This window comes from Anopheles arabiensis, chromosome 3, assembly GCF_016920715.1.
Source record: "Anopheles arabiensis isolate DONGOLA chromosome 3, AaraD3, whole genome shotgun sequence".
NCBI lineage: Eukaryota > Metazoa > Arthropoda > Insecta > Diptera > Culicidae > Anopheles > Anopheles arabiensis.
The window spans coordinates 37,180,609-37,193,643 of record NC_053518.1 but is presented as its reverse complement, the minus strand read 5'-3'; the positions used below and the strand labels follow the sequence as shown (position 1 = coordinate 37,193,643).

Here is a 13,035-nt window from a genome sequence, read left to right as displayed (position 1 = left end):
AAAATTAGTTGCCTAAGCAATTTTGGCTATTTGGGCGTTTTGTGGTCGTTTAGTGGATTAGTGGCACTTGGGGTAAGTCAAAAACTGCATAACTCTGAAACAGACTGTAATTGATTCCGATGCAAATAATTGAAACAAATTGCGCACATTACATTTAGTCAACCACCAAGTTTGTTTATTTTTTTAAGCGTCCATATACGCGAAAAAGATGGCATGTCCCAAAGAGCGAGAACATACACATCTCGATAGGTCAACTGTGCACGAAGCGTTCGATATGAAATGGAACAAGGAGAGAGGGGCACAAAAGATCACTTTGAAACGAGCTCTGTCGGTAATTAACCCTATTCCATGCAACCGGCTACCCGGGTAGCCAAATCGATTTTGATTGCTCATTTCTCTGATTCTACGGATTGACGGAATCGGATTGACTTGAAATTTGGTATAATTGTGTAATCCACAGCTTTTTTTCTGGAATTTTTCGTAAATTTTTTTAGAGTATAATTAAACTGTTTTTAAGAATTAAATTTTCCATTACCCGACGAAATCGCACGTCCGACATTATCTGTCAAACCCCATATAAATCTCGTCCGATAAAATCGCATCCGATGAGCGTTGCCACCGCCCTGAGGGAAACTCGCAACGATTTAGCGCGTGGCCACGGAGCTGAAAAAATGTTGAAAAAATTTTCAACTTTGTCAAAATTGCTTGTCAACTGCAAAAAGAGGGTTTCTCGTGGCCGCACCAAAAACATACACAAGAGCAAAAAAAAAGCTCCAACATCTGAATATCAGCTATATTTTCCCAAGCGCCACAGATTAAGCTTAAACGACTAGAAAATTGAATATCCATAGAAAAAAAAAATGAAAGCTCCACAGCTTCATTGGTTTGATCAATAGATGGCGTATTACAACTCATCATTATATTGCCATCCTTTTCTTACAATGTGTTTCGACAAGTTTCATCTTATCATGACCTATATAGCCTTCTAACTTTCTGAGCAAAAATCTATATGAATGGTCATGTGGTCAGATACGTGGGTATCAACACCAACGACCATTACTCAAATCTCACTTGCTTCCAGTGGCGGATCAAGGGTATCGGGGACCCTAGGCGGAATGACGAGTTGAGGCCCTCTGTAAATGTTGTTGGGGGGAGGGGGGGGTTAGCGGCACTAAAGTTGCTGTTGGGAGATTGAACAGTAAACTTGAAATGCCGTCGGGGCCCCCTTCGATCATCAGTCGCAAACTCTTAAATTTTTGCTGACGGGGGGGGGGAAGGAGTGCGAATGATTCGGCGGGGCCCCCTTCGATCATCAGTCGCAAAAACTCTATAATTTTTGCTTACGGGGGGGGGGGGGAGGGTGAAGATGATTCGCCAACCTCGGGGCCCCATCGGCCATCCTTCCAGGGGCCCTTGTCGCTAGTACTCTGTCCATACGGCATACTATAGAATGGCGATCTACGGGGCCCCTAAATCGGCGGGGCCCCAGGCGACCGCCTAGTCCGCCTACCGTTAGATCCGCCGCTGCTTGCTTCAATGCTGATGGTTTCCTTTGGAGTTTAGTATTTAAACAATTGTATCACGTTCTAGTTCTAGCGATGCATAACTTCAATGCGAAACCATACAGCAGTACAGAGGAAATGAGAAAACTCTCCTCCAAGCGATGAAGCTCAACTGGTTGGGGTATCCCACCAACAGAGTGCGCCACCATCTTTTTCGCTATTTTTAGAATGCATGAGTCGTTTGCCGTCTGCTAAACGAAGTCTTTCTATATTCCGTTTAGGTAGAGAACTTGAGTCGTTTAGAAGCCGTTTAGTGGTCGTTTAGTGGATTTGTGGCACTTGGGAAGCCACTGACTTCTGCGTATTAATCGTTATTATTCGTGTGCTCTTCCGAATTGTGCTAAATCTTATTAAAACGGACAATTAACCTTCCGCCAACCGTAAAACGCTTGGTCGTTACATTAGAAAAGTTGTTTACATCTAAGATGCCGTGAACAGAGCTTACTTTGACAGAAGTGATCGCCTCACTAGCAAATGACAGTACTTTAATGTGGGACACTTTTGTAACGCAAGTGTTACGTCGGTTTGTCCAAGATCTATTAAGGAGAACAGGTCGATGCAGAGGCCGTTGCTAGGTTGCCATTTTTAGCTTGCGTTTGACAGTTTCATGAAAAAGTGTTTACAAACAAATAGGCAACAGTTGCAAGCCGTATTAACGACTTCTTAGCACACGTTATTGTGTTTTCCGTTTTCTTCGCCCCAATAAAAATATACTTATACCTATGTGTATATTCGGGCACGATTTAGTGTATATTGTCATACTTCTTATATTTCATTCGTCTGTCACCATTTTTACTCATTTACGTAGTATCTTGTATTTTGGCAAAAGGATGCTGAACAGGCATTCGGGGAAGACATTCTCCTGCTGAAATTGCTTTAAAACATGTAATATTAATGGTTTTGTATTACATTGACCCAAATGATTACCCTGGTTTTATAGTTTGGTTAACTTACCTGTAACACACACACACAATCACAAAAACACACCAATAAGAAGTATAAAACAGTAGCACAATGTGAAAACTATTCTCGTTTACAATTTATAGAATGTATTACAATGAAAACTATACTGGCTCAACCAACAATCTCAATTGCACAAACATGGGTATGTGGGTACTGTGATTGCCTAACGACGTTTGTAAACAATGTTCAATTTAACTGTCAAAATTTTCCCATCGCTTCTTGTCACTTTACTCTATGTGCATCGACCTGTTCTCCTTAATAGATCTTGGGTTTGTCGGTGGTTTCAGGGCGGTCATCTGTGAATCGGTAGGCCTATAAAAAATCGGTAGGAATACAGATAAATCGGTATTTCTGGTCACTCTGTGTACACGCCAGCAAACTGTCATCGTTGTCAACAAAGACAATGTGTGTGTGAGCCGAACAGAAGTTCACACAAGTTTTCACAAAATATCTTGCAGAACATTGAATTGAAAAAAGAAAACTAGCAGATACCCTGAAATAGGTTAAGCGCAATCCTGCCGACGAAATGGCTGCGGTGGACGAGTTCAACAGTTGGCTTAGCTCGAAGCTGCGAGCATCGAAGGCGGACGTGAGCGTATTCGGTTCCTACATTACCGGCATCCTGGAAGGGGACGAGAACAACGAGGAAAAGGTGGAAGCTCTCGAGGGCATCCTGGGCGCTATCATTGTACGTTTGCGATTCCCCGACCAAAGTGTACTTATTGCATGCCGCGGTGTCGTGCGGAGGGAGCGGGTGTATCCTGAGTGTGTGGCCTCAGGAACGGGACGGTCCATCTCGTGTGCATGTCAGAGCGATCGTGTGATACGGTATAAATTTAGCAAAACAACTAACGCATCGGCTATTTCTGTCCCATGTCATCCCAAATGCTGCTGGTGCTGCTGGCGAATGTCTCACTGTGCACGAATTAGGAAACAGATCTGGAACCGTTCATCAACGAAATCCTGGACAAGTGGAACATTTGCCACAGCCAAGAGTCGGCCGGCGCGTCGAAACCCAAACTAGACGTGGAGGTGCAATTAGCCAAGCTATTGGAGGGACAAAAGCTAGCGACTAAAGTCGAACGAGAGTACACCGAGGAAGAACGACGGATCAAGGAACAGATACTTATGCAATACAGTCAGGTAGGAAGGGTCTCATTTGAAGCATCTTGGAACGGTCAAAATATTACCAACATTGTCCGCCCTTTTGTTTGCAGCTCTCTGAAAGTGAACCAGACGAAGAGGACGAGGAAGGGGCGACCAGTTCCGATCCGAAGCTGGTGAAAAATACAAACTTTGCCGACGTGCAGGCACTGGCCCGGGAAAAGCGGGAACAGGCGAAGCTAGAAAGTCAGTTGAAAAAGGAGAAGGACAAACAGGACCGGGAGAAGCAGCGCCAGCTGCGCGAGGAGAAAAAGGAAAAGCGCAAAACCGTTAAGGGCGAACGCCGGCGGTAGCGCCCTGTCGCTGGAAGCGAATTAACGGCAGACCGATTCCTACCGATTGTTTCGATTGCTCCTGCGTGTGTCGACTGGTTTTGGTTGGCGGCACTCTCACCCTGTGCAGGCAGCCACAAGCAACGCCATGTGCGATGTTCAGCATGAAGCGCGAAATATCTGCTCATTGCTCTAACTTTACAAATCCCTCCTACAAAATAAACGCATAGCCAAGCGGTGCATTTGTGGCAAATGCCCCCGAAAGTTGTCGAGTGGCGGAACGTGTGTATTAAAAAGTGCAAAATTCCAAATTAAAATAACATATCACTTTAACTATTAATATTGTTTGAAATGAAAAAGAAACTACCCAAAAGTAAAATATAATCGTGCCCTAGACAAATTTTCATCCTTTTTATGTATGCGTTACTTACGTTAAATTGCATACGATATGTCTCATTTTAAATTAAATTACGATAGCAAATTCCTAAACGAAGTGATTGACAAAAGTTACGGAAAAAGTTTTAAAAATGAAAATCAACTCCCTAATTTTAAAAATTACTGCTCAAAATAGCGCCCACTGTGCGCCCGCACTGCTGTCAGCTGCTCGACACGGCCACGAAACGTCAAACGCTGCTCGATCTAATCGTGCACGAAAGCTCGACTTTACCGTACTGCTCATTATCGGCCATATTCGTTTTGATTTCGTCGTCGTCGTCGTCGTCGCCGTCGTCGTATTTGTGCTCCGCGTAGAGTTGTGCATTATTGCTGGGACAAATAGTTAATTTCCAACATAAAAAAGTGGTGCGTTTCAATTGCGAACTGGTTTACCCGTCCCGTGCGTGCAGTGCACTTGGCAGCAGCAGCAGAAACTCGACCAGAAAACAGTGCGAACATTTTCGGTGTGTTGAGAGTTTTGTGTGTGTGTGGAATCGAACGAAGCAAGAAGCAGCAGCAGCAGTGGTGGTGCAGACCAAAGCGAACGCAGCAAAGGAGAAAAATACACTTTTATTCTACGCGTTTCGCTGACGGGTCGGAATTTCTTCGCAGTTCTTTGACGCACTGCATTGTCCCGGACAGCAGCCATCATCCCCCTCCCTCCCTCCGAACAGCAGGATTTGCATCCATCGAAGCTTTGCCTTGGACACGGCTGTGGGTTGTGTGAGTTTTGCAAAACACACCCCCTCCCACTGTGGACAGACGGACCAACGACGGAGAGAGAGAAAGAGAGAAGGAAAAACACGCAGCAGTGAGATAGATGCTGCCCTGAAACGGAAGGTTGCTGATTTTTATTACCAAAACAACAGCAAAACTCGCCCCTCCGGACCGCCGGAGCTGACCGACAGCGGGACGGTAGTGGCGGGCTAGTGGTGGTGGTAGTGCGAGTAAGAAAATATCCTTGCGCTTCTTCGCTCATCTCATTACCTCATCCTCAACGTGTGTGTGTGTGTGCGCGCGTGAACCGCAGTGTGTTGGTGGTGTGTGGTGCACGCACATTCTCTGCGTTTTGCACCCCCATCCCCTCTTCTCCATGGAGCACAAATTGCGCAAGTAGCGACAGAGAGTGATCGGTGCGTGTGTGAGTGTGTGTGTTTTTGTTTGTTGGTGTGTGCTACCTCCTCTACGTGCGTTTCATGGATGCGTTGGTGAGCCACAAACAAACCCTCTGAGTGCGACGACGAACAAAATACTACGAACTACCTACGAGAAGACGGCTGGGAGGCAGTGTCCCTCGAGCGAGAGAAGCTTTTTAGTGTATCCATTTAATTGCACCCCTCCCCTCACCCCTCCGCTTACATCCCTCGAAAGTGCGGCCCAGCGCCCAGCCCAGCAGGTAGTACTGCAGGTGAAACAAAGTAGGCTGAGTGTGTAATTATTTATCCGATATAGCCCTGCCCCCTCCCGGCCTTACATAGCCCATAGCATAGCAAGCGGCACGCACACAGCGAAGCGAGCAGACTGCGTGTGCGTGTGTGTGTGTGTGCGTGAGCCTGTTCACCATTGCGTTATGTTTGGTGCGCCCCTAGGCCCGTGCGACGCTGGCGCTGCCGTGAAGGGACGGCGGTGGTGAAAACACACACATTTGTCCGGGCGGGCGGGCGGGCGGTGGCGCATGTGATCACATGTGATCACACGCCAGGCGAAAAATGTGCTGCTCGACGCGCATGATAATGATGGAAATGACGCTCGGGGCAGGACGCCGCTACGACGAGCAGTGGAAGCTGCGGGGCGACAATCGCGACGACAAGGCTGCCGCGGTAGGGTGGTGGTAGAGCTCTGGAACAACCTTTATGCTGGAACGAACGTACACAAACACACACTCAAACTAAGCAGCGATTCGGGGGTTGTTCCCTTTTCCAAACAAAAGCCGTGCCTCGTTGGGCGAAATAGAAGGATACAAATGAATATATGAAAAACGTTCCCTTCTATTGATCGTGACGTGATCGTGAATTTTCTATGTGTGTGTGTTGCCGTGATACGAAACAGTGCGTGTGTGTAGAAACAGGTAGAAGGTTGAGGTCTGAAAGTGCGTGCAGAAGTAACAAGAAAACAGGTGACACAAGAGTGGAAAAAGAAGCGTGATCGTGTGATTTTTTTATTATTATTATTGTGTCCCCACTGTTCCGCGCACTCACATTTGCACGGCCGGAAAACGTGTGTGTGTGTGTCTGTGTGTGAGTGTATATCGTCGCCGATAATATTTATGTTTTCACTTGCATCCCGTGCGTGAAAATGCTGCACGAGTGTTCGTATGTATGAGTGCGCATTAGTGTACGTTTTACCCGTGACGACTAGATGCATTGTGCCGTGTGCGTGCGTCGTTCTAAACTGAAGGCGTTGTAGGTGTATTAGTTCTACGTAGTACGGTGTGCAGTGCCGTCAAGAATTAAAACACAAATAAAGGAGGGGCAAAAGTGCAAAAAAAAAACAACGAAAACAGTGATAAGTTTAAACCTGTTTTTACAAGAAATTACTCTAATTACTCTCTGCGTGCGTGTGTGTGTGTTTCTGGTGTGTGGAACCTTAATTTGTGTTTACTGCGTTGGTGAGCGTCAGTGTACGTGTACGTGTGTTTATGTGTATGTAAAAAGTCTTCCGCAAACAAACAAAAACAAACGGATAACAAAGGTGCGTATCCTCTTGTGGTGTAGATTGTGGTACTTTACAATCACCAACAAAAAAACCCCGTGTAGTGTGTGCCTGCTATTGTTTTTGTAAGACATAATTTGTACATTTGTCTGTTTGTGTGCGTGAATTAAACGATTAAACACATAAGCACAGCATCTCGCACGTGTGTAAGCTCAGGAAAGGAGATCAAAACCATCTCCCATCCCCCTTTTTCCTGTGGAATAGCATGCAAATAGATCGTAAAGGTAAGTGGAAATAAACACAAAAATAAATAAGGAAAAAAAAAACATAGCTAAACTTGTGTTTTTAGAACTTCAAACATCCCCCCACTGTGTGCGTGAATCTTGATTTTCAAGGATCCGCATCGCGCGCACACACCAAAACAGTCTATTTTCAGTGACGTTCGTTTATTTTTTTCGTGTGTTATTATTTTTGTCGCTAGTCTGTCACGCACACCACTTCCAAACAGGCCCCTTCTCCCTCCAAAGTATAGTGTGTCGTCCCTGCAACCCCCTAATCCAGTTAGCCCGTGATGGATTGGAGAGGGGAGGAGGAGTGAAGCAATGTATCGTCAGCACACTGGTGATAGATTTGCGACGAATCATCTGTGTGCGTGTGTGTGCGTTTGTGTGTTGACAGTAATTAATTTTCCAACACCAAAGCACAGGCTGGCTTTTAATTAAAGCACAGAGGGAGAGGAGGGCGACGCGCAACAGTGGGAGTGGGAAAGACTTTCTCTCCTTTCCCGCCGCCGCCGCCAACAGCCCTTAAAGTCGATCGTCGATCGGGTGACGCAGGTTTTTCCTCCACACATGCTTACCTGCCCTAACACCACAGCGCACACACCGACATATACACAGGTATGGCGGCATTTCACGGCTAACAACGGCTCCGTCGATCGATTTGTGTGTCCGTTGGGGTGATGTATTTGAATGATGTGTGTGTGTGTGTGTGTGTGTGTGTGTGTGTGTGTGTGTGTGTGTGTGTGTGTGTGTGTGTGTGTGTGTGTGTGTGTGTGTGTGTTTGTGTGTGTGTCTGCTTATTTTTTCCACCACACAACTTTTCCTCCCATTTTCCCTTTTTGCGTTGCGTTGTACAGTGTGTGCCGTGATGTCGCGTGAGCCCTTGTCTGTATATGTGTGTATTAGTTTGGAAGTTTCAATTTTGTGTGTTTGCTTTTATGCTGAGTTTTGGTAAAGTGCGCTGGCGGTGGCGGTGGATGAGCGCCGCACAGGTTATACAATTTTTCGTTTCGAGCACTACAAAATGCGCTGTCTCTTTCACTTACAGCGCCAGCGCTGGCCACCGCGGTGTGCGCGTTTTCGAGCAGTTCGCCTCCCCCCTCCCTCCCCCCTCTAGGTTGCGCGAGATTGTTTGCGAAGGACCGATGAGAATACCCAAACAGCCAAGGGGAATGGTTGCCGCCGTCGCCCGCCGGTCGTGTGTGTAGGTCGTGATTTTTATTGCCTGAGTGTTCCTCTCTCTTTCTCTCAAGAAGCTTATTTTTTGGCAACAGGAATTAAAATAAAAGTGCATTTATGAATTGGTGTGGCACTTTTTAATGGCTCGAAGGATGAAACACATATTTCACCCCCCTAAATGCAGTACAGACCATCTTAACGCGAAGCATAAATGTGCATAAATTGTGAGGAAGCAAATACATAATTTGGGGTGTGCTGTTGTTTCCCAAGTCTCGTTTTTTACCTACCGTTAATTATTTTTATTATTAGTAAACAGAGTGTTTGATCTAACGCTTGCATCATTATTATGAAAACAATGCTCAAATTTGCATTAAATTAAAACTGCTGGCCAAAACACTGTTTGATCGTTATTAAAGCGCCCTCCGCTCGCTCTCTGGTTGATAATGGTTAGACCGGTTCTTCTCTCTTTGGGTAAATCTTTGTTGGCACTTACTACGCTTACAATCCTAAACATTGTTTTGTAAACTTTTTTTGCTTATCATTCTACTGGGTTGCGGAGAGGTGGTTGATACCGTCAACGGGAGGAGGGTCCAAAAAGTCTTCTCCCATTACGTACATTCGTGTGTGTGCGTATAGCAGTCGTGTGTGTGTGGGGATAGAAAATTGTACGGGGAACAACTAAAAAAGAATTACGTAATTTACCTAGCAACATACCAACACAGAACCGGTTGCGCGTTGGCATGTGTATTATTTTGCCCGATGCTTTTTCGGTGAGCTCTCTCTGCCGCTGCTGGGGTATGCAATATGTGTGATGTGGTCGAATTCTGCAGCGCGCAACCCCTCTTGCAACAACCCCTAACACCACTACATGCGCGTGTGTGTGTGTATGTGTGTGTTGCTTGCTCTTTTCCCCGCCTGCTGCTCGACGGCACTGCTTCTCTCGCTCGCTCGACCGACTCGAGCATACCGAACTGTGTTTGGTGAGTGTCCCCATCCGGTGAGCAAGCTGAAAGCGGGATGAGTGCAGCTTTCATCGCGCCACTCACGGGTTTATGCTGGCTTGGAACAACAAGTACACGCACTACACACCGAACCCCGCCGTCGATCCATCGATTACGGTTTGATTGTCGTGATCGTGGGGTCTGTTGCCGGCTGCTGCCAGGGGGAGAAAAATCTATATTGTTTTTAAAGTAAACTTTTGGACGCTCTCACACAACTGTTTCAATTATATCGGTGAAGGCCATCCACGAAAGTAGCGGCCCGCAACAGCGCAACACGCCCGGCACATTTAGAGTGAGAGATATTGGACGTGCATGTTTAGGTGGTAGTGTGACAAAAAACGGGGTTTAAAAATAGGTTGCATTTTCAAAGACGCAGATGCGTGTGTGTTTTAAGTTTTCGAAGCGCAAAAATAAATAAATAAAGAACCTTCTAGCACACACACACACACGCACACCCATGCCGCCCACACCTGCCGCGCACCCGATGGCATTGCAACAATCGCCCCAACACCCCCAGAACCCGTTGGTCAGCAACAGATTTTCCCTTCGTGTCAGCTGTTTTCAGCCTCAAGGTGAAATTTTCACTTTCCACCGTCAGGCTGACTTCCGCACAACACATCTTTTTGGGTGCGTGTGATTGTTTTTGTCCGCGCCCCTCCCTCTCCCCCTTCTCAACCCTCTCAAATAACGGCTCTTTTTTCCTCTGCTTCCTTGCTTCCCAAAAATACACCGCGAGACATCTTCAGCACGCATTCAGCTGTTTTTCGCACTTTTCCGGAAGGTCCAAATTTAGCTCACCGACACACACACACACACACACACACACACACACACACACACACACACACACACACACACACACACATACGCATCAAAATCACTGTTGCCTTCTTTTCAGTTTTCTCTCCAAACAGTCTCTGGGGGAGGTTTGTTTCACTTTTCTCACCGTTCCTCCCACCACAAAGCGTGTTGGGCATCACTGCACATTTAGGGTCGGGCGCAACACCGTCGGCTGGCATTGGCACTGTTTTTTTTTCCAGGTGACCAGGAACGCCCCACACGCCCAACAACTACAACAACAACGCGTCCAAAAGTATGTGTTGGTTTGTGTTGGTTTTTGTGCACCCTGCACACCCTACTCCCCGCCCTCATGAGACCCGAAATGCTTTATGCTAATTAATATGATTAATTAGCTAATGGGGGAGAAGGGCGATGTGTATTAGGTGTGTTTGTTCTGTGCACGTGGGGTACGGAGTATGGAAGGGGTAGATTCTCCATGGTTGCGCTGTACTTTGATTCAGAATTCGCACGGTTGGTTAACATTTCTGAGAGTCTGTTTTGTTTTTATTGCTGGTGGTTCAATGCAATTTGAAGGGCGACATCTTTTAAATTTTGACACATGAGTCGTGGGGCATTCCCAGGATTCGTCATCATTGAATCTAAATAGATGTTTTAATTGGAATTGTTTATTCAATTTTAGATTCAGGTTCTACATGATGCACATTTTCAAAGAGAAACTTGTAAGGAAGGAAAATGAGCCTGAAGATTTCAACCATGTTTGTATCGTTTTCCTATAATCAGACCTTTTCTTTTTCCTATCAACGAGCTGAAATTTCAGCCTTTCAGTAGGGCAGTATTCATCATCCGGGCTGTATCCATGTAACAGTTACGGTCCGCCATATTGAATTTCCGCAATAGTGTGTACAAATTGCATTTTAAAATTGTTTTACTTTGCTTTTTTTCTGTTTGAAATGAGTTATTGTACTTTTATCAAACTTCAAAAAAATCAAACTAAAACCAAGCACTATCTGTCTTGCCACAGAATGTATCATTCAGCAAAAAATAATCAATCGTTCATGAGCTAACCTGATCGCGCCCGCTATGGATCAGCGTTTGTTTACACATTTTTCAGGCTGAATTAATATAGCCTGTAATACTGAAGTACTGAAGCTCTCTGTAGCGCACTCACGACTCCGATCCGAATACGGCTATTGTTAGTTTCGGATTCGTACTCCGACAAAATTCGAACCACTAATTCTGCCCGTAGTCGGAGTTGTCCGGAGTAGTCCAGAGTCATTCGTAGTCATTCGGAGTCGTCCAGAGTCGTCCAGAGCCGTCTGGAGTCGTCCAGAGTCGTCTGGGGTCGTCCAGAGTCGTCTGGATTCGCCCAGAGTGGTCTGGAGTCGTCTAGAGTCGTTCAGAGTCGTCTAAAGTCGTCCGGAGTCACTTGGAGTCGTTCGGAGTCAGAGTCGGCCGGAATCGACAGAATTAGGAGTTATTCGGAGTCGTCCAGAGTCGATGGAAGTCAACTGGAGCCGTCCGGTGCAATGGTCTTATGATCAGGCATTTCATTTCGTTGTGTTTTTTTGTCTTTCTTTTTGCGTATGCAATTCGTATACAGGCCTTCGTTTCTAAGACTGACTCCGGGCGACTCCAGACGACTCCGGATGGCTCTTTATGACTCCGAGCCATTCTGGGCGATTCCGAGCGATTCCGGAAGGCTTTAGACGATTCCGAGACGACTCCGGATGGCTCTGGACGACTCCGAGCCACTCTGGGCGATTCGAGCGTTTCCGAACGACTTCAGACGATTCTGAGCGACTCCGGATAATGCAGAGCGAAACTACCTGCCGATGTCGATTCCTTAATAATCGGAGACGGATTGGAATCGACTATGGATTTTTTACAACTTTACTTATCAGTATACTGAAGCTAGTTTTGATTTTAGTTTTGTATGGAGTGTTGACATGATTTCAGCCGCCAAGTGTGTTGACTCCATGTTAAACAGCTGACTAGTATCGTAAAAGCCCCCCAAACCAGTGTTCTATTTTAAACCAAGAAGTTTCAGACTGTCAGTCAATTTTTAGCAAAAAATTCAATCATACATGAGCTATCCTGATTAAGCCTGCGCCGAATCGGATTTTTAACATTTTTTAGAACTGAAATAATCTAAGCTGAAAATCTGAGGCGTAGTAACACGTGTGGTTTTGTATGCATCATTGACATGATTTCAACCGCCAACTGTCAATTTTTATTCACAAGTATCAGAAAATCCTCCAATTTTAGAATATACTTATCGAGTTTTTCAAGTCAGTTTCGAATGTAGGCGTTGTTGTTTACTGCGTGCAAGATGTTAATCCACATCAATTTTTGATATGCTACATCCATCATAGTTTTCAATTTCTTCCGCATGATTTTCAACACGTCTCAAGCTGGATTGAGTTTGACAGTTCTTTGTGATGTGTTGATATGTCATATCCATCATAGTTTTCAATTTCTTCAGCAAGATTTTCAACATGTCTCAAGCTAGATCGAGTTGGACAGTTCTTTGTGATGTGTTGAAAATCATGTGTAAGAACAGAAATTTCATTATGGAGCAAATACACCATTCGACAGCTGTTGAAAAACATCTTAGAGGTGGTGACTAATGATGTAGTCTTAAACTTCAACTTTTATCAAATAAGAATTAAAAACACATACAATAAATTACTAAATTTTATATCCATACACTTCAAATTGAATCAAA

The 13,035-nt window shown here is 45.4% G+C and overlaps 2 protein-coding genes across 2 annotated transcripts in view; both read left to right on the top strand.

Annotated features, from left to right (window-relative positions):
- The first annotated feature begins 2,906 nt into the window (after window positions 1-2,906).
- On the top strand, window positions 2,907-4,301 carry LOC120904086 (coiled-coil domain-containing protein 43). The gene is made up of 3 exons (XM_040313832.1): window positions 2,907-3,213; window positions 3,456-3,668; window positions 3,743-4,301. The coding sequence occupies exons 1-3, from the start codon at window positions 3,052-3,054 to the stop codon at window positions 3,980-3,982; spliced, it is 615 nt and encodes a 204-aa protein (XP_040169766.1). The 5' UTR covers window positions 2,907-3,051; the 3' UTR covers window positions 3,983-4,301.
- Window positions 4,302-4,635: 334 nt separating this feature from the next.
- LOC120904275 (nuclear receptor coactivator 2) overlaps window positions 4,636-13,035 on the top strand; it is a 124,193-nt gene continuing 115,793 nt past the window's right edge. The window contains exon 1 of the mRNA XM_040314159.1: window positions 4,636-7,332. The gene's annotated coding sequence lies outside the window, so the exon portion shown is untranslated. The remainder of the gene's footprint in view (window positions 7,333-13,035) is intronic.